This window comes from Cercospora kikuchii, assembly GCF_019650295.1.
Source record: "Cercospora kikuchii DNA, contig_00003, whole genome shotgun sequence".
Classification (NCBI taxonomy): Eukaryota; Fungi; Ascomycota; class Dothideomycetes; order Mycosphaerellales; family Mycosphaerellaceae; genus Cercospora; species Cercospora kikuchii.
The window spans coordinates 3819229-3840233 of record NW_025408584.1 but is presented as its reverse complement, the minus strand read 5'-3'; the positions used below and the strand labels follow the sequence as shown (position 1 = coordinate 3840233).

Here is a 21005-nt window from a genome sequence, read left to right as displayed (position 1 = left end):
GGTGCTTATCTTCTCGTCGTCGTCGTACGTCTGTCGGTCAGCCTGCTCGGCGTTGCTGGAGTTTTGCCTTGAAGGATCCAATGCACCTCTGCACGTAGTAGCACACCACCACCGCATCCTCCTCGATACGCCGCCACATCACACACATCGAGGCGCGGCGCGGCGCTTCGATTGTGCTTCTCGCCTCTCCTCCTCTTCACTTTCATTATTGACCCTCACAAATCTCTTCCTCTTTATCCTGTCAGCAGCACTATACGTCAGCATCCAATCTCGCTGGCACGCCTCGTTCGACTCTCTTGGTACTCTTCTCCGCTCACTCAACCCGAGGACCCCCGCCGGTTGCCGCCCTTTGTGTGGTCCCGCGCAGGCAGAATCCTACTGGAGCTTGTTATCGCAACCTTGCGATGATGCGCGGCCGAGCGCCGGCGAGTTCGAGGTCGTCGCCCTCGAATTCGGAATCGAGGTAACAACAGCTCCAAACATCTTCTGCTCTATTACGAGAGCTACACCTCCCACGGCGCCCGCTCGCCCCGGACGAGGGCTGAGCACGTCATCACTGTCTGGTCATGTTTCTGGAGTCGCGAGCCCTGTGGACCACGGCGCCCCCGGAGCCCAGATCGCGAGCTGGTAACTGGCCGACAGTGTTGTTCTCATGGTAAGCCTTCCCCATGCAGCACTCCGAGAAACCTACTTCTCTCGCCTGTGCAGTTTATATCATTCGTGCTAACATGGTTGTCCTGTTTGCAGGTGGTGTACGTGCTTCGCGGCCGTGATCATTGTCACGAGAGTTTTGGGCCGCAAAGTTAGAAGCAGCAAACTCTTTCGGGAAGACTGGATCATGCTGGCTGCAATTGTCCCACTATTTATCCGCATGATCCTGATACACTTCGTCTTGATCTATGGCACGAACAATGTCGATACCGTGGAATACGAATACTCGGCGCGACAGTTGTACCTTCGGAGCATTGGGTCCAGACTGGTTCTGCCCGCTCGGATCTTCTACGCGGGCTTCATCTGGATGTCAAAGTATACCGTTTCTGAATTCCTGAAGCGCATCACGGGACGCATCTGGCGAAAGCGATACGAGTGGACTTTGCAAGGCATTCGCATCTTCCTCGTGCTGACGTTCGGTGCCGTCGTCATTGCCACGTTGACCGAGTGCATGCCATTCAATCATTTCTGGCAAGTGGAACCAGATCCCGGGCCACAATGTCGGCAAGGCTTCGTTCAATTGTTGGTCATGGGATGTTGTGACATCGTGACAGACATCCTCCTGGTGGCGTTTCCGATTCCAGTCGTCCTTTCTTCGGGTCAGAATTGGAAACGCAAGCTGCAGATGGTACTGTTGTTCGCACTATCCCTGATCATGATAGGGATCACGGCTACGCGCATGCCGAAGGTCATCAGCCGCCATGGACGACAACAGTATCGAACAGTCTGGGCCTCTGGCGAAATATTGGCCTCCGCATTCGTCTCGAACGGAGTCATTCTTGGCTCTTTTCTGCGTGACAAGGGCGAGAAGAAGAATAAATTCAGAAAGTATAGCGTGACGGAGAGTCTGGAAAGGTCAAACGCACGAAAGCCAACACTGTCGCGCATTCGAACCCAAGACAGTGACGAGGACTTATTCCTCGCGATTGGGTGCAGACCACCGGAACATTTGAGATCGGGACAAGGCAGCTCAACTCGGCCTGCACCTCCTGCACTCCCGGCGCATAAAACGCACCTGACCTTTCAGCCGCGTGCTGATACACCACTGGGAGACATCATTGACGGAGACGAGAGTGATTTCGAGCCATACGAGGACGTATCGCCTACAACTCCGAGAACTCCGAGAATACCGCAGGTTCTACCATCTCCGTCGAATTCGACTACTGCAGGATTTCATGATGTTGGGAACTTGCTTGACAATGGACGGACATCGGACTCGCTGCCGCGGTCTCGAAAGGCGAGCAACACCAGCTCAGCCGGGCCGGGCATCAATGCTTACGATTTTGCGCATGGCCGTTCGCCATCACACAACAGGTCAGGATCAGCCTTCTTGAGAAATGTCGGTGGCCGATTTCTTGTCCCGGATTTTGTCCGTGATCGAGGAGAAAGCAGCTCCGCAGCTGAGCAGCAGCGCAATGCACATCGAATACGGCCTACTACTGCTCCCATCGGAGTTCTCGGACCCATGCTCGAACGACAAGAGAGCAACGTATCGTTGCAAGACGCTGGAGGACTGTTAATGTCCAGTCCTTTCAGCAACCAGCAAGATCGTGCCCAGCCAAGATCTGATTTTCCTGGCCGAGGCAGCAATATAGCCTCGTCTTCAGGCCAGCATGAGGAAATAGAACTTGAAGATATTGGTGGCTTGTTGTCGGATGATAGGACAGCGAGCGCGTCCGTCGCCCGAAGAGTTCTAGAGCGGCAAGACGACTCAAATGAAGCGACGACAACGGGAACAAATTCAGCACATCAACAGGACTTCGATGATCTGATCTTGCATGACCCAGGTGGCTTGATCAGGTAGCAAGTTGCATGATTGGAGTTGCGGTTGCATGGTGGTTGTGATTCTTTGAAGATACCCTATTTGTGCATACGGGAGAAGCAGCATATTACAGGCTTCGTCTAGCGTTCAAGCGATTTTGTAGATGATCCGATGAAGACATCCTATTATAGTGGAAATATGCATTATTGTATCATGGTCGATTGTTATAACAACACCAGCACGAATCCTATTCTATGTCTGCCTGATTGCTGCCTGAGAATTCATCTCGAAGACACTCGCTCTTATCTCCCGCGCGAAATCTCCTCTCTGCATCGCAAATCAAGAACGATGAGGTAACGTGAATGACCCTATCCCACAATTCCATGCCGCGCCAAAAACGAAAAGACCGAGGCCCAATTCTCTTTGCGCGCACTTCGACATGAACCCTGTGCCGCTTTTCAACTGCAATACCCATACCTTTTCTCACTGTCGGACCTGGCCGACGCTCGCTCATACCGTGTCTGAGGCCCTGGTTCTAGCGCGTGCGCAGCGTCCCCACGATTATTCGTCTTGCCGCTGCTTGGACGATTGGTCAGCCCTGTGAACCGGAATAACCTCTCTCTCTATCTTGACCCCACCTGGTGCTCCCGTGACCGGATGATACCATGCCTTCTGGCTCTGGACCCGGGAGCAAGAAGAGGGAACGAGAAGATACTGTTTCCGAAGGGCCGCCGGATACGCCTGAACGGGATAGTGTTTCAGGCGCTGCTGGATCACCTTCTACAACGACGACGCCGGGGAATACCAGTGCGGGTGGAGGTATCGGTGTTGGGTCAGGCAATTCAACAACAAACTTTCGAAACGTCTCAGCTTGTAATCGATGTCGAAATCGGAAGGTATGTTATCAATTGATGGGTGCACTTTCGATTGTGCATAACTTCTCTTGCTTGATTCCGAGAGAAGCCGCGATGTCTAGATATGGAGAGGAGTGCTTGCCTTCTACAACATTTGAAAGGAGCAAACGATATCGATGACACAAGATCAAGAAGACTTGCTGACCGAAAATGTTAGAATCGATGCGATCAGAAGCTTCCGAAATGCACAAATTGTCTCAAGGCCAACGTAAGATGTGTCGGATTCGATCCTGTCAGCAAGCGCGAGATCCCTCGTAGTTATGTCTACTATCTTGAAACAAGAGTGAGAAATCTGGAGGCTCTGCTTGATTCTCACGGGGTAGCGTATCCTCCTCCGAGTCAGGATTTTGCTATTAGTGAGACGATCAAGCCAGGCATCAATGTCCCATTTCCAGTGCAAGAAGAAGCATCGCCTCACTCGGCGCAACCAGCTGATGCGCCGCCAGTGCAATCAACTCTAGACCCTGTCCTACGTGAGGAAGAGGACGGCGAGAGGCTCGAGAAGCTGGTCAATGATGTTGGCATGGTGTCTGTCCAAGGGGCAGGTGATGCCCGCATGCTTGGCTCTACAACTTCTGGCATCTCATTTGCGAGGGTTGTCTTTGCTGCTGTGAAGAGGTCAGTGAACCAGACTCCAACGCCAAGCGAGAAAGGCGGTGGGAAATCTCGCAAAATGTCGTTGAGTGAAGCTGCCGGCGGTGCAACGACAATGCGAGACTCGTTTTTCGGATTGCATACCAAGCCTACAATCAAGCCAGCACCCTTTCCGGAAAGAGAACTTGGACTTCGATTGACAGAGCTCTACTTTGAGCACGCGAATCCGCAGAATCCGGTTCTACATCGAGGAGAGTTCATGACATTATTCGACAGAGTGTATGCCACAGATGCGAAGAAGAGGACTCCGCGAGAACTGTACATGCTCAATATTGTGTTCGCCATTGGGTCAGGAATCATTGTAGATGCTTCTAATATTGAGCAGTCCGTGGCTGCGACAGAACCAGCGGATGAGTCCGGCCCTCCAAACAAGAAGCGACAAAGGATGACGAATCAACAACATCAGCCGGAAGAATACCACAGCTCAGCAATAATCCATCTCGAAAGCTTCCTGGGGTCAGCATCTGCGAGCGAAGGCGTTGGTGGCGGACTCGAGGAATTGCAAGCCGTCCTACTGTTGGCAGGTCTAGCACTGCTGCGACCCGTTGCTCCTGGCTTGTGGTACATCATTGGTGTCGCAGTTCGGCTGAGCATTGATCTTGGACTGCATTTCGAGGAGATCGACCACGATCTTGACAACAGAGCCACACATCCCGATGTCGACATGTCCAACGACTCATTTGGCCGTAAGCAGTGGACACGGGATGTACGTAGAAGGCTCTGGTGGTGTGTCTTTAATCTCGACAGATTGGTGTCTTCTTGTGTCGGAAGACCGGTGTCGGTCAACGAGGCTGTGGTGACGACTGAGTTTCCAAGTATGCTGGACGATAAGTACATCACACCCTCGGGCTTCTACAAGCCACCGAACTATGCAGAGCGGCCAAGCTACAAGCTGATCACGCGGCATTACATTCGGCTTCGACTACTGCAGTCGGAGATTCTGCAGGTCTTGCAACAGCGACAAGCCGATCAAGCGCGGAGACTGGGTGCTAATGCTGGCAACGACTACATCCTCAGCGGACTTGGTTCGCCATTTTTGCAACCATTCCACTCATTCCGCGACTGGCGGGCGAACATCGATCGTAGGCTGTTGGAGTGGAAAGAATCCTCGCCACAACAGTACGACACCGGCGTGAGCTTCAACCCACTGTTCCTGGACCTGAACTATTGGCAAGCTGTGATCATGCTGTACCGCCAGTCGCTATCGGTTCCAGAGCAACTCGCTAGCGAGTTGAGTCCAGCGACAGGGGAAGATGTGCAGAGCCCAGGGAGTGTGAACTTTGAGCTTGAGGAGGACAAGCAGATGGTTTTCATGAAGGTTGCCGAGGCCGGTCAAATGGTGCTGAGAATATATCGGCAACTGCATAGATTGAAGCTGGTCAACTACACGTTCCTTGCTACGCACCATCTGTTCATGAGTGGTAAGTCCAGGCTTGCAACCTTGCATGTCATCAAACTGACCTCTCCAGGCATTTCCTTCCTTTACGCTATATGGCATTCGACCCTAGTCAGGTCCCAGATGACCATCGACGATGTAGACTTCACCGTGCTTGCTGCAACGTCTGTTCTGAGCGACCTGATACCCATGTGTCCGCCCGCTGAGGCATGCCGAGACGCATTCGTGCGCATGAGCAAGGCCACGATATCCATGGTAATGAGCACGACAGGATTCGGCAACCGGTCGACATGGGGCACTCAATCCCTCAACAATCCAGAAGGCTACTTTGGAGGAGGCAATCCAGCAGTGAAGCAAGAAGCTCGCACGCCCCACCAAAGCCGTCGACAGCTCCCCAAGTTCGATATGAATCTCAGAGATTTATTCTCGGAAGAAGAAATCGCGAGCCGCCCGCTGCATCATCAACCCAAACTGCAAGGATTCTTGCGACATATTCCGAAGCAGCCTCCAATTTCTCCGCAACTCCCCACCAATACCAGCCCACGGGCAAGCACTGAGGCTAACGCGACCCAGCCCACGCAACAACTGCAGACTTTGCCGCAAGCGAGTCCGCCACTCCCAGTATCCAGTTCGTCAGCATCCTTGCGACCGCCTTCCAGGAACCAGCAGCCGCAACAGCCTGCGTACCAGCAAGCCTCACCGTTCGTGGACAACTCAGCGTCAGCAGGAGCAAACGCCTCGGAACCAGACTACTCTTTCGACAACCTGGATTTTCTCAACGACTTCGCTCTAACAGAACCGGGCAACACCGGCAGCAACGGCGGTGCCAGCTTCTGGGGTCAATCGCATGCAGGAGATGGCACAGACCTGGGGTTCAATGGAGGCGTTGCGAATGGCGGCTTCGCTGACGACAGCGGGGCCTGGGAAGCATCGGGAGAAGTCTTCGATGCATTCTTCTTTGGTTCTGGAAGTGGAGGAGCAAGCGCGTATTGACCTGTCGATCGATCTTCACACGGGAAGCATCTTTGGTACTCCCGAGGCGATGTGGATGATACCACAGAATCATTGTATAGCTCAGCCTAAAGTGCCAGAAGAACAGTCGAGAAGGCTCATGTCTGTTCGAGTATTTGTCAACTCCATCGAATCCTCTACATCATCACTAGGACTGCTAACCGACAGTTCCATTTCAACACAGCTGCACCTGCAGAAGGCCCTTCTAGCTACGCTGCATACCCGCGAACCTGCAGCCACCATCATGAAACAGTACACTTCCATGTTCACGTTCACCTGCACGCGAGCACATGCACGTCCAACATGCATCCGACCAGGATCTGCCTTGCTGCAACCCAAATTCTGGCTCATACACATGCATACACACACCCACACATACCCTCGTCCCGTTTCCCGTGCCTTACAGTTCCGTCTACCGGGCTCCAGACAACAACAAGAAACCAAGGCTCCATGACATGGAAATCTCGGGTCGGCCTGGCCGAGGAAGGCAAATCAGATCGCTGGTCAGTCAATCAAATTTGCATTAATGATCCTGATCCTGCGCTGATGAATGCATTGCATGTGGCATATTGCATCTCGTGCCGCGTACCAGGCTTTTTTTCTCTTGTCTACTGTAGCTAGCTCTGATGAAGCACTGTCCACACATTCCACATACCACGCGTGAATAAATGCAGCTTCGCAGCAGGCTCAGTGAAGATCTTGGCTATCGCATGATACTATGCTGCAGAAACCCAAAAAAGGGCAGCGGTCAAGAACGCGGGTCAAACGGTGGGTTTCGCAAGTCTCGGCATTACGTGACAATGCAGCTGTCAAGCAAAAGAGAAAGTCAAGCGGAAGGAATGATGTCGCGTGAGCCGGAACGCACTGTAGCTCCATTTCAAATATATTGGCCTGCTCTGCGCGGATCTGCGGCATAGTCGTTCCTTCCTTGCGTCCCAGAAAGCTCGTCGAGCTTGGCATCAACCAGACGGGAAGGAGCGAGCTGTGTGCGAGCTTGCGAGCTTCGCCAAAAGGCAGATCAGATGAGATCAGTTTAAGCGAAGAGCTTTGGTGATGACCATCGAAGGTCTGATAGCGAATGTAGTAGACATTAAAATGCTCGCAAGCATTTTTTGCATTTCATGATTGTGTAGAAATCCGCCAATTATGCCTTGTGTCTGATAGCGATCAGAATCTATCCATCGCTTTCCCACTTCGCTACCTGTTCCTTTTCCACCCCATTTCCGTTCTGCGTACAAGAGAAAAATTCCAAAGGGCCCGCTCAGTGGGGCCGTCTACTGCCAAAGGGTATCATCTAGCGCCTGTTCCCATGCTTTCGATTGCCCATCGCAACAAGAAAAAATGTCAAAAGTCGCCCAAACAGCCTCCCATAAAATGTGAATCCCGCAAATGGACTCAATCAGAATCCCTGATAAAACACCGATCCAACGTGAGTCGGCAGCCCGCCCTTAATATTGATGCTCCGCCCCTAAAGTAGGCATACCAAAAGTCGCTCAGAAAAAACCTCCCAGTGATGTCGTATATGAACAGATAGTACTCGCGTGAAATCCATGTTCTGAAACGTTCAAGCGTGGCACCAGGCCTACGATTTGCTGTCGGAGCGGTTGCGGTGATCTCTTCGGATGTCGAGAGAGAATCGGATGAGGAGTGGCGAGCTGGGCAGGGCATCGGTGGATACGTTGGCGTCTTCGGCAACGGCCATGCCTGAGCCGTACTCGGCGGCGTTCGCAATGTCGGATGCGGTCGGTGGTGGTTCCGGGGTTTCCTTCTCGGAGACGAAGGTGCGTCGCTTCTCTTCGACCATGAACATGCTAATGATGCTGCCGATTGCTGCAACCAGCACATTGACCCACCAAGGCAAACCAAGAGTGCCCAGCGAGAGGCCTGCTGCTTGGAGAACTCCAGAGACGGTAGGACCGAATGCTCGACACGCGCTCGCGGCTGATGCAGCTGCACCGTTCAGCGAGCCGAGGACTTTGCTGGATGGAGCCGAATTGGCCAACATGATGCTGCTGGATGGGAAAGCGAATGCTTGTGCTGTGACTTTCCAGACTAATGCGACGTAGACCAGTGGAAGTTTGAGGGAATCCGGAGCGAGCGAGAGATACGGGACCATGAAGTACAGGAACGGGTAGGACATGACGACCATGCGATAAGTCCATAGGCTGCCAATCTTTCGGTTGACAATGGGAAAGATGAGAATCGTGGCAATCATCTGAATAATGCCTTGAACGGAGAGAATGCCGCCGATTGTCTTTGTCGATAGCTCGAAGCCTCCGGTGAACTTAAACGGTAGCTGTGGTGCCGCTTCGGATTTCGGCATACTGAGAAGCACGGGAAGAAGCTGCTCGGCGGAGATGGTGTGACTGCGATTCATGTTAGCTAGGATATGGATGCGGGCGTGCGTCAAAGCTTACTATGCCAGGATACCGTATCCTGTGATGTTCAGGATCACCTGTCGAGTGAAGGCATTTGCGATGGCGGACTTTGTTTTCTGCTCTTCTTCATCGCGTGCGAGCGCCTCCTCGACGTCTCTTTGGAGAGCCAGTTCGTCGTTGGTCAAAGAAGTTCGCGGCGATGCATCGATGGAGCGGTATGCTGGAGGTGGGAGACCCTCGACGCTCGTAGGTGTAAGTTCTGGCGAGGATGCGGTGCTTCGGTAGTCCGGGGGTTGATCGTCGATCAACATCATTGTCTCCTCGGACATTCCACCCTTGCGAGTCGAAAGCCATTCCACTGGCTTGCGCTGAAGCTTTGCGAGTATCCAATTGCCAATTTCCAGCCCGACGTCTTTGCGGTCTTTGAGATCTTCGTGCGTCTCTTCGAGGAACAGGACTCCGACGACCATGCTGAACACGACGACCGCGGTGCAAACCAAGTTGGTGAGGAGGTATGGGAATTTGGCGAATATCGTGCCCTCGTGGAACATGTCTGGATAGTTGCGCACGGGATCGGCCAGGGCACCGCCCAGACCAGCACCCACAAAAGCGCCCATGCACCAGACCGTTGGCATGATTGCATAGGCACGTGCTTGATGCGCTTCCACCTTGACGACCTCATTGACGGTGGTTTGCAGCACGCCAATGTTTCCATTCAATGCTCCGCCGAGTGCTCGAGCAAGCAATGCGACGGGAAGGTTGGGTGCGAAGCCGAACATGAGCATGCTGATGCCAGTGCCCGCCAGGCCGGTGAGGAGGATGGGTTTGCGTCCGAGTCGGTCACTGAGGCTGCCCCAGAAGCCAGCACCCAGACATTCTGCAGCTGCAAAGACGGAAGTGACGAGACCAGCGTAAAGGGCGATTCGATTGTGGTCGTCGGTGATGTGGAAGGATTCGATCATGTAGTAGATGTACGGGAAGATGGACATGAAAGCGATGGGCTCGCATATCCGACATAGTCCTAGCGTTGCGTTAGCATGGAGTGTTTGCGAGAGGCACATGGACAGAGCATGCGTACCCAGGACAAATAGCTGGCGGAAAGGGAACGCCTTGGGGTCGGGCGTCGCCGTGGTGTAGCGAGGCATGGTGGGCGAGGGTGCAAGCGATGGTCGAGCTGCGGTAGGAGTGTGCCAGCGGCAGAGGGAGAGACAGTGAGGTTGTGCCAAGCGCAGAGGGAAGATGATGGGGGAGAGCAGGCGCGAGGCGGTATATGTGAGGTGTCGTGGCGGGAGCGGTCAAGCGAACATTCGGTGAATAGGTAGAGTGGAGAGGGTGACGCAGGAGGGCGGGCGTGTACAACGCAGTGCAGCTGGAGTGATCTTGTTCGGACGGAGGAGCAGGAGCAGGAGCGTATGAGAAATTGTCAAGGCCTGCAGGCGTGGGCGCGAGGTAGTAGAAGAGCTGGCGTTTCACTCCAGACAATCGATAAGGGCCGGGCGACGGTGCTGGCCTCCCATCATATTCGCACACATCACCGCGCTGCCAGATCCAAGGTACGCGGGCACCAGGGCTGCCCCTGAACTGCAGCAGCGCGCGACAAAGCCTGCGGATGCAGCACCTGCGAGCCGGTCTGGGGCTCCGGGAGTGACGGCGCGCGCGATGGCAGCGAGAGCCGCAGCCCACGGTGCCTGTCGCTGCTCCACGCATGTCATCACGGCTCTGGCACCCACACGGCGATCCTGTCGTGGCCGCTAGGAGGCCATTTCCCTGGCCCGGCGAGCCTGCAGCTAGATCGCATACCAACACCGGGGGTCTGGGAAGCCGTCCGCGCGCTGTGACTGGCCCGCGGCCGATCGGGGAAGCCGGACCACGCCTTCGCTGCCACTCCCACCGTCTCCAAGGCGTCCGGCAGTCGTCGCGCCCGGCTGCAGCGAGGCGAAGCGGGCGTGCAGCAGTGCCCGCCCTGCTGTTTCGCGCTGGGCGTAGCGCGCCGACTCACGAGCGGTGCCTGCGGTGCTGCGACCGGCCAGCGGCCTGCGCGACAACGACGCTCGCTGGGTTGTTATTATTACTGCTCAGCCTTATGCACTAGGATGCGCAGCGCGCTTGCTGGGTGCATGACAGCAGCCTTGAAACAAGCGCTGGCTGCATATGAGATGACGATGACTACTGACCGAACGGCCGTCGCTGCGACGCTGCCAGCACATCCACGCACCACCGCCTGCCGGCTGCTCGCTCGCTCGCAGTGCGACACGCACGACGTGCCCGCCCGTTGCGACCCAACGTGTAAGACGGCGGCGTGGTGCGAGACGAAGCGAGTCAAACGCTGGTCACGATACGCTGTGCGGCGGCAGCGCGCAAAAGCATAAATGGCGGTGAAACGTCGAAGCTCTGCACCTCCCGAGCGACGGCGAGCAGCAGCAGCAGAGGCGGCGTGCAAGGATGCGGCAAGAAAAAAACAGAGTTCGCTCTGCTGCATCGAAGGAGGATGTGAGGAGGGAAAGCCGGGCTAGCGGTGTTTAGCTGCTACCATACCGGCTTCGTGGTATTGCTCCCGCCGGCTTCGCTTCACAACAGGAAATCAGATCAGCCTCCCTGGCGCGGCCGCCGAGCCGTGAGCACAGTGTCTGCCCGACGACCGTAATTCACCCAAAACGATGAGACATGACATGGAGCAGGTACGTTGCGGGCCTTGTACCGCGCTATCGGCACACAACCTACGCTGACTCGGCTCCTGGATTGATGGCGCAGATTCGATAGCTCTCCCCTTGGGCCCATGAGTCTAGGCAAGGGAGGGCCGGCAGCGCCACGCGAAAGAGAGCCGACGAGCCTAAAACTAGCGTCAATCATCGCTGCCGTGGACTCAGGTACAGCGCTGTGATTGGTGCATAGCCGCGCGCCCGCCTGACGAAGCTTCTCCTGATCTCACATGATGAATCGCTGGTGCGGGACGGCAGGCCCAGGTGTCCAGCACGGCGGCGAGCTGCTGGAAGAACGGTCGGACATCGTCATGGCGTTGCATGCAGCTCGTCGGATAGTTTGGGTGCGCTGTGGGCGCACAGTGGGCACTCTGGGCAGCACGTAGAAACACGGCGAGCCTCATTGGTACCACGTAGGTGGGTTAGCGGGTGTTGGTCGCATTCGAGCCGCCAGGCCAGGGCGTGTCGGCAAAGTCGAGCCGTTATGAGCAGCAGCAGGAGGATGGTACCAGGATTGCGGGATTCGTCAATGCAGAGCTGATGTCACCCGAAGTGCATAATCGCTTGCATCGACGAGCATATATCATCTCGCGTGGTCGTCGTGCGATTCATCACTTCTGTCTTCTGGCCTCCGACACATGCTCCAGTGCCGCGATTCGCACGTCTTCCTGCCCCTCGTCATTCGTCAGCGCAGAGGGGGCATGCAACGCAGACGAGATGGCAATGTGACGCTGCCAGCGCACAGCGTGTCTTGAATTGTCACGGGTGGCAGACGGCACGCTGCGTGGGACAATCTCCCTCCTTCGTCGGCCAGCAGTCCGGTGCTGACCTTGCACTCTTGGTCATCAGAGGCGCCGCACCATTGGCCATCCCGTGCGCGGGGATGGGCGCAAACGCGACCGATCACTTTACTGGCCGCGCTGGCACACATGATCACAATCCTTCGAGTCTCGTGTTTTGTCGCGCTGTGAGGCGGTGTGAGGTGGCTGCGGGCGAATCGGCATCGTCAGCGCAATCGTGTACGCTCTGACGTCGCACAAATCTTTTCTTGCGACTCAGAAATTGCGTGCATCGCGAGTCGCGCCCACGCGTGTCAGTCACATTATTTCGCGGGTGGACTGGCGCTCGCCAATACGAGCCGATCGCTGCAGACGGCAATGGGCAGCCATACGAGCCTGCAGCGGTAGTGTTGAATCTGGGGTGTGAGCACTAGGATTGGACTAGGCGAATGCATTTCGAATCGGTCGTCGTCCGCAGCGGTGGATTGCAACTCGTCTCAAAATGTGGCCTGCAACAGGGGAGCACGCCACACCCTGGTCGCGCGGCTAAACTCAGTCTAGAAGCTGCGCGGAGGAAACAGACAGATCTATTTTCCCTGCCGCCGCATGCCACCGAACCCTCCATCACCATGTCGCGTTTTTCGTCTGCCTCGACGCGGCAGAAGCTGTGCGTCGACTTGTATGCAGCTCGTCTCGTCTCGTCTCGGCCAGCGCCCGGCGTAGCAAGCCTCCTGCTGACGATGGAATAGCGCCAGCCTCAGACACGCCTGCCCCAAGGGCGTCTACGTGGCTCCAATTCCCGAAGAGCCACTGCTCTGGACGGGCGTGCTGTTCGTCCGCAAAGGTAGGCACGCATGCCTGATCGCTCATGCCCGTCTCGCCTGATCGCTCATCATGCCCACGTGTACAGGGCCGTATGCCAACGCCGTTCTGCGATTTCAGATCGACTTCGCCGGCGACTATCCGCGGAGGCCGCCGCTGGTCACGTTCCAAAGTGATGTCTTCCATCCGCTCGTGACGCCTCTCACCACGTACACCTACTCCACCCGAGATGCAGGAGCTGACACGCAGAGTGCTGTCGACGAGCACCGCCTGCCACCCGGCGGCCTCAGTCTTCGTCACGGCTTTCCTGAGTGGTTTGGCGCCACTGACACCCAAGTCATCCCAAGCGCGACTGTGCCAACTACTGATGCCGGCTCACCTCCACAGCAGGCGGACGCCGCGCCGACGCAGAGCTTCAACGCCGGCGTGACCAAGTTCCCGCACGTGATCGAGCTGTTGCAATATCTGCGCATTGTCTTTGACACCGACGACGTGCTTGACACGATTCCGCTGGCAGCTGCTTCCAATGCTGGAGCATGGCATGCATGGCAAAGTTTCCGATCCAAGAAGGCAGGTACATCAGTTCGAGGTGCCAAGCCAGCAGGTGAGAGCAGCCAGCCTGGCAACGAGAGGAGTCTGTCGCCGAGACAGCAGCCGGGCGGTGCAAGACGTCCAGGAGAATGGAATTGGCAGGGAGTATGGGAAGACCGAGTGAGAAGAAGCGTGCAGAGTACCCAGACGGAGCCGGCATTGTATGGCGGTGACCATAAAGATGTGGTATGTGCGGTGCACCAGCTCCACGAAATCCTCAACTCACCAGATCACAGATCAGCTTTCAGAAGATGGACGCGGAAGCAGTCAGCCAGATCACACCCATCCAGCAGGCGTCTTGACGGCAAGAGCTCTTGTTGTACATGTAGACACCAGGTGGCGCCTGTCATGAATATTTTTGGAATTGGTCTTGCCTCGACTTTCATACACAACAGCAAACAAGTGCTCGCTTTGCACACTCCACTCACCGCTGTCCAGGCTCGCCAGCAAGCACAACATCATCATGTCAAACAAAGAGGTGAGTCTGGAGGCCATTCTGTTCAGGCGCCCGCTAATCAACGACGAGAACCTACCCCCCAAGAACGAAAAGCCTGGCGACGATAGGTCAACTCCTCCTGGCCATATACCTGCAACTCTTGGGATCGGGAGCTGGCAACATGCCGCCTACAGATCTGCTCCCTTTGGACTACTCTCTCCAAACAGCAAGCCATCACTAGCTCGTCAGCGAGATCACTCGGCCTGTCGTCAAACAGATTCTCCGCTTAGAGTCCGAAAGAGGGGCGAGCGCCTCAAGTACTCAAGCATCTACGGAGATGTCGCCCCACCTTGTATGCACACTTCGCTGCACAACCTGGGCAATGCTGTACTACCACCTATACTAAGCTTCACAAGTGCCACAACTTTGGACAGTGAGCGCAATATTGTGGGGGAGAATGAATCCAACATGGACAATGACCTGAGCGGATCTACTCTGTTGCCAGAAGCTCGCGGCAACACACAGGGTACGCCGCCGGCGGCGTCGCCACCACTGCAAATACCCATCAAGGTAGCACGACACAAATCGGTCAGTCGCCGGGTGCTGTCACGTGTCAAGGAAGGTATTGCTGTGCGCTCTCGCAGCTCGAATGGTCACAAAGCTCTAGACAATGACAATAGCCTCATGCGTCGGTTGTCCGGCAGGCGCAAGACTGGTAGTGAGCAGCAGCGACAGCTGCAGAGCTTTGAAATCAGTCGGGAGAGCTTCGACACGGAGACAGACGATGAGTCTGAGTCTTTGACACCACAACGCTCGTTCACTGGATCAAGCATTGCGACTGACGAGCTGATGGTTTCTGGTGTCACATTTACACCTCCTTCGGGGTACATGAATGGCTCTAGAAAAACATCTTCTCGTTTCGCATCTCCCTCTGCCAATCAGTCATCCCCTGTCACTGAACCAACCCCAAAGGCGAGTGCAAGGGCCGCCGGAGGACCTGAGGACTACAAGAAGCCGACCGTCCACTATGTCAGCCCATATATTGACATGAACATCTTGGTAGACACAGACGCCGTTGACTTTGGCACCTCGAAGAGCGTCTGGGTGGCTGTGGAGACCACCGTGCGCACACGGGAATTGGAGCCTTACTCCAATAACAGCGCTGACAATACCAAATCCTCCAGGAACTCGATCGATATGATCATGATTATTTGTTGCGAGACGCTCAAGGAATACGCCAGCATGACTCAGCAGTGTATCGTCGAGCTTTGTTCCCGTCTCGAGCACGACGGCGATCGTCTGGCAGTCTTGCTCGCTACTTCACGTCAACTAAATTCTTGCACGATCAGCTGTACCTGCGCCCAGATCCATCCCCTTCAAGCGCCAAAGGTCTCAGCTCTGCTGGAAAGACTTGGTCTAGCGCCATCAACGGCACGAAGCGATCTGCCGAATGTGGTTGAAGATCAACCCATCCAACTAGCATTGAAAGATATTGCGAAGCAAGGAGTTCGTCAAAACTGCATCCATTGCTTCGTGCTTTCAAAGTCGCCTGTTTACTTGGCGCAAGCAGTGCAGGAGTCCATGCAGTGGCCGTCTCACACACTCAAGATTGGACTGCTGCCTTCAGAACGGCCAGTGGCGGCCACTCACGACGTTCGTACCTGGTCACTGGATATTCCAAGCGAAGGAGAAATTTCGACTCATACGCTAGACAATGTGTGTCGGGATATTAGGCATGGATGTCAATATGGCAGCATACCCAGTCTACGACTGTGCTACAAAGCTATGGATCGTGCTCGAGTCCTCGAAGTTGTGGGCGACAAAGCTACCAAAGGCCTACGACTGGGACAACGCTGCTCGTTGTTCATCAGAGTCTCCTTGCCTAGCATCGATACGCCGCCTAATGCCGCGGCCGAGGGCGATCAGGATTCGCTGTTCACTGAGCTTGAAAGCATTGTCGGGACCCTCGAGACCAACTTCTTGCACGTCGAAGCGCGCTACCGGCACACCATATTTCCAACAGACAATGTCGTCACGGTGCGACAGATTTGCAGCATGCGACGCCCGAAGACAGAGTCTCGATGGAGCCTCGTGACATCAGCTGTCGCTGGCTTGTCTTCCGAACGTGTCAACGCAAAACTTGCTCACTTTCTGATCATGCACTACTCAGCTGCCAAAGCGCTCAATGCCATCTCACGCTGGGAGCTCACGAAATCGCCAGTCGTGCAGCACTTGTACGATGACTTGCAAAGTAGCATCGCACCTGCTTACACCAACCAAGCCAATGCGGGTCCCGGCCCAATAGTCGTTGTCACAGATGCAGCTCAAGCCGGTACAGATAGATCACACGGCGAACGAAGTGTCACCCGGACAGCATCTACTACAGCCCTCCCTCTTCAGCTTCGCCAAGATCAACTGCCCCGTTCCACATCCACTTCTGCAATGACGGCTTCGCGACTTATCGCAGCTCCGGAGAGGACCGGCGCTCCCGGTCAGTTCGCATTAGATCTGCGAGGAAGCCGTGAAGGCACACCTAGCGATGCTAACGATACCGCCCATAGACTATGGCAGCACCTCCGAAGGGACTCACTTCCAATAGACAAGATGCTGATCGCTATGTCCGGCGAGAGCCTTCACCAATTAGAGGCCACTGACGAAGACCTCAAAGCTCTCCGCGAAACGGCGCTTGCCAACAAACGGAGCATCGGTGCTGAGACTTTGAAGGCCTGCAAATTGGACGATAAGCAGACGCACGGTACCGCTCCTTGGCTCTGATCGCGCTTACATAGACGCGGCATCCTGTACTAGCACCATCGGACGCGGCAGGCATTGATGGGGAGTTGCAGCAAGACATCAACGCATCGATAGTCATGGGCAGACCCAACCGGGGCAAGCAAGCAGACAGCGTACTGTAGGCTGTGGCAGCATCATGCATGGATCCCGCGACGAGCATCCACATGGCATTTTGAAATTTGGGATCCTGGGCCCATCAGTGCATCATGAATGTATTCGCCAACATGCTAGCGATCGATCAATAGAATTCCGGAAGATGTTCCGAGGCAATGTTGCCGCCGCACCGAAGATTTTCCAAGGCTTGTCTCCGTAACGTTTCATCGATGGAGCTTGCATTCACTAGGTTTGGTTTGTACTAGACGACCAATTGCCTTCATCGCACTCAGTCCTCGTTCGTCGTTTCACCGACATCACGCATCCTCACTCGCCTCATTTCCGTTGCATCGCAGACAGAGTGCGACACAGCAGTCCGTAACACAGTGTCCACTTGCAAGATGCAAGGATCGAAGACAATTCCCGGTAAACTGCGACATCCCAACTTCCAACTCTTTGGCTCTGGGCGCACAACAGTATCGCAAGGCATATGCAAGGCCCACATTCTCAAATCAGTAACCCCATCTTCCTGTCCGACGTGACACGACATCTGGTCGGAAAGATACATAGAAATTGGAAGAATCTCTCCACATATGTACGCATATGCAAGTATGCCATGGCATGGTTGACGTTCAAGCAGTGGAGACATGCAAGGCCTGCAAGCAACCAAGCCCCAAACCTAGGATCAAAATTCCAAACACTTGGAACCGAAGCTGAGAGAAATCCATAACACAGATCCCCAAGTTTTTCTCAACCATGTTGTGCTGACCGACAAGCATGCAGCGTTTTCTCCTTGACATTGCATTCTCGTCTCGCGTGACCCAGTAAGCCAGGACTAAAGTCGGTGCGGTGTACTACTGCGACTGATCCCAGTTCGCGGAAAACATACCACATTCTTTCCAAATCATCGTTTAATGATCTCCGCATGCTGCCCTGGCCCAGAGCTAGACATGCAAGTCCGCGATACCTTCCTAGTCGCCGCGCGCTTGTGTCGGATGTAAATTCCTGACCATGTCGCACCAATGCTACACTTCTTTCCGACCCTGGTGGTTTAGTGCTAGCTAGCGCAATGGAGTCGGTTACTACTTATCCGCGCGTGTGTGTGTGTGATGAGTCTGATACACATCCGGGGTCCGAAGAGACAAAACAGCCGCGGCGGCGGTGGGAGAGAAAAATGGATTCAAATAGATAGGTCCATGGATTTTGGGGGAAAACTTGTAAATCCTACACAAACCAATGTCTTCGCCTCGAGCGGAAAGGAGATCTGAAAGTTTCCACGACATTACCGAATAACCGCCTGTGTTCCGGTCCAGAGCCGCTCGGGACGACGACCGACGTACATGCGCAATACCAGGTTCATGGAGCAGCGTAGACGCCGCCGCCGCTGCCTTCGACGCAGTGTCAACTCGCACGACGTTTTTCGATAACCCGGATACGCTGTGTGCGGCGGAAAGACGGTTCGCAGTGCCGGAATGGTGTCGCACGAGGCACGAGCGACGCAGAAAGAGCGGAATGAACCATATTTTTTGCGGTCAAAGATGCCATGTGAGATCGACCACGGAAGCTACGCGCGTGCAATCGGATCGATGCCAATATATTCGATTGCGCGCCCAATGCGAGACAACGCAAGACAAGACAAGGACAAGCATCGCAGTGAGGGCAAGAGAAGCGGTCTGTACGTCGATCGGACGTTGGCGTCGTACATGAAGAGCTCGTTGCGCGCTTGTCTTCCATTCTCTAGCGCTTGTTACGTGATGGGATCACACGATGCGAGAGTTCGGTGAGCGTTGTATGAGATTCGTTGCCTCTTCCGTGCCGCGGACTGTCGATGAGGTGGCACTAGAGGAGCGGTCTGCGGTGGACCGGCGGGTGTCGGCGGTGACGCCTGAAGCCGGCGGATGGCTGCTTGCGCTGAGAGCATCATTTCGGATTGACGATGCACAGCAGACCAGATGACCAGGAATGACTGCTATTGATTGAGCTGCGGCCTCTTGTGCAATGGCGCGATGACCGTCGTGTTCGTTTTTTGAGGTTGGCAGTTGCATTGACTCGCATGTGCGCCACACGCATGACACCTCGTTGCAGTGGAGGAGCGGCCTTCCGACAGCCTCTCAATCTGTCTTCTTTGCTTCGATGGCCTCCAGTCCCTCAGGCATGTATCTCCTCAAGACCTCTGGTACGACGACGGCTCCCCTTTCCTCCTCCCAGTGGTTCTCAAGTATGCAAGCCAATATCCTCGGTATCGCCATCGCAGTCCCGTTGACGGTATGTGGCCACAAAAGCTTGCCATCGAGCTTCGCTCTGGTTCCGAGTCGTCTTGACTGGTAATCTGTGCATATCGAAGCAGACGTGACCTCTCCATAGCCTTCATTTATTCCACCCCGCGAAGGAAAGAAAGCTTCAATATCAATCTTCCGTGTGGCGCTCGCCCCCAGATCCGCAGTAGGCATTTCGAGGACTTTTGCGTGTAGGCCGAGGGAGGTAAGGATCTCCGTTTGAATCTCTAGCATTTCCTCAAAGACCTCTTCCGCCTCTGATACCTCCACATCCCCAAAACGGTCTGACTCGTGATCCTTGGGTGGTAAAGTCCAGGCAAACATCTCGACCTTCGTGAATTCGTGTACGCGATACAGACCTTTCGTATCCACGCCTCTCGCGCCGGCTTCAGCACGATAGCAACGTGAAGGACCAATAACTTTTAACGGCAGATCTTCCGCACGAAGCGTCCTGTTTGCCTGAGATCCCGCGAAAGGAATTTCTGCCGTACCTGCCAACACCAAACTCGGCTTGTCCTCACTCTTGCTCTGTCCATGCCCATGCTGCTCGATGTTGTAGATTTGCGTCTCGCCATTCTGGTCCCTCGGCATGAATCCACACGCACTGGCGATATGCGAGTATACCAGACTCGGAGGTGTCATGATTTTCCAGCCTCGTTTCATAGCCACCGACAACGCATACTGAATGAGAGCCTGCTCCAGCAGTGCAGCTTCATTCTTGAGGAAATACCATCCCCACCCGCTCGTCGTCGCACTAGCCTCGAAATCGAGAATATCAAGCTCTTTCCCAATATCCACATGGCTTTTTGCTTTTGGATTCATTGTTGCCTTCTCCCCTATGACACCGCGAAGTCGCGGCTCCTCTCCCACAGGCGTATCCAAAGAGCTCAAATTTGGCAATTCCAGTGCCAACTTCTCCATCTCTTCTTGCATGGCCTTTTCGTCCGCCTCATGACTAGCAAGCTTCGTTTTCAATGCCTTCGCCTCTTCAAGTAGAGCTTTCTTTCCAGCTTCGTCTCCACCTTGGGCAGCATGTCGTCCGAGTTCTTTCCCAATGGCATTATTCCTCTGCCGCGAAGCAACGATATCATCTTGCTGTTTTCTCAACCTTTCGTGCAATTCCAATGTCCTCCAGCCATTTTTCGCGAAAGGCGCATAGTTACGGTCGATGCAATTCTGCTCGTAGAGTCCTGGATTGTTGCGGATGTGCTTGATGTCGAGCGTTGGCTTGGGAGCGAAGGAAGGCCGGGTATATGCTCTGCGTGTGGTAGTCTCGCGCACTGCTTTCTTCAGTAAGTCGCGGCGACAGCGCGCGCAAATGTGCGACACGGACATTGATGTCGATGCGAGAGAGAGCTGCAAGACGGAAGTCCGTGATGATCGGCACGACTTTCCTCTTCCAACGCGAACTTCAGCGCGCGATCACGAGACCTTGAGTTCGCGAGGCAGGTAGACATAAGTTGACGGTATTCAAAGCCATTGCACATACAGACGCCGTCTACCTTCGTACCTTCTAACAACTCCTCCAAAGGAGCTCCGTACGTCTCCATCAAAAAGCACCCAGGGTATCGTGTGCTGCACTTCAAAGCAGAGCAGCGGCAAGCGATAAAACATATTTCCCATAGTGTATGCATTCTTCCTCGATATCGTGTCAATTCGTCGTTGGCATCCTCCGTCTTTTCTACACACA

General features: G+C 54.8%; 6 protein-coding genes across 6 annotated transcripts; 4 read left to right on the top strand and 2 right to left on the bottom strand.

The window, feature by feature from the left end:
- Window positions 1–566: 566 nt before the first annotated feature.
- CKM354_000587400 (uncharacterized protein) lies at window positions 567–2515 on the top strand (the record flags this gene model as incomplete). The annotated part of the gene is made up of 2 exons (XM_044801166.1): window positions 567–655; window positions 748–2515. The coding sequence occupies 2 exons, from the start codon at window positions 567–569 to the stop codon at window positions 2513–2515; spliced, it is 1857 nt and encodes a 618-aa protein (XP_044657101.1).
- A 623-nt stretch (window positions 2516–3138) lies between these two features.
- Window positions 3139–6430, top strand: CKM354_000587300 (uncharacterized protein; the record flags this gene model as incomplete). Its single annotated transcript, XM_044801165.1, has 3 exons — window positions 3139–3369; window positions 3545–5462; window positions 5511–6430. 3 exons carry the CDS (start codon window positions 3139–3141, stop codon window positions 6428–6430), a joined length of 3069 nt encoding a protein of 1022 aa, XP_044657100.1.
- Window positions 6431–8030: 1600 nt separating this feature from the next.
- Window positions 8031–9971, bottom strand: CKM354_000587200 (uncharacterized protein; the record flags this gene model as incomplete). The annotated part of the gene is made up of 3 exons (XM_044801164.1): window positions 8031–8814; window positions 8866–9847; window positions 9905–9971. The coding sequence occupies 3 exons, from the start codon at window positions 9969–9971 to the stop codon at window positions 8031–8033; spliced, it is 1833 nt and encodes a 610-aa protein (XP_044657099.1).
- A 2962-nt stretch (window positions 9972–12933) lies between these two features.
- On the top strand, window positions 12934–14019 carry CKM354_000587100 (uncharacterized protein; the record flags this gene model as incomplete). The annotated part of the gene is made up of 4 exons (XM_044801163.1): window positions 12934–12983; window positions 13054–13148; window positions 13215–13903; window positions 13954–14019. 4 exons carry the CDS (start codon window positions 12934–12936, stop codon window positions 14017–14019), a joined length of 900 nt encoding a protein of 299 aa, XP_044657098.1.
- Window positions 14020–14180: 161 nt separating this feature from the next.
- Window positions 14181–16928, top strand: CKM354_000587000 (uncharacterized protein; the record flags this gene model as incomplete). Its single annotated transcript, XM_044801162.1, has 1 exon — window positions 14181–16928. One exon carries the CDS (start codon window positions 14181–14183, stop codon window positions 16926–16928), a length of 2748 nt encoding a protein of 915 aa, XP_044657097.1.
- A 2222-nt stretch (window positions 16929–19150) lies between these two features.
- CKM354_000586900 (uncharacterized protein) lies at window positions 19151–20650 on the bottom strand (the record flags this gene model as incomplete). Its single annotated transcript, XM_044801161.1, has 1 exon — window positions 19151–20650. The coding sequence occupies one exon, from the start codon at window positions 20648–20650 to the stop codon at window positions 19151–19153; it is 1500 nt and encodes a 499-aa protein (XP_044657096.1).
- Window positions 20651–21005: the final 355 nt, after the last annotated feature.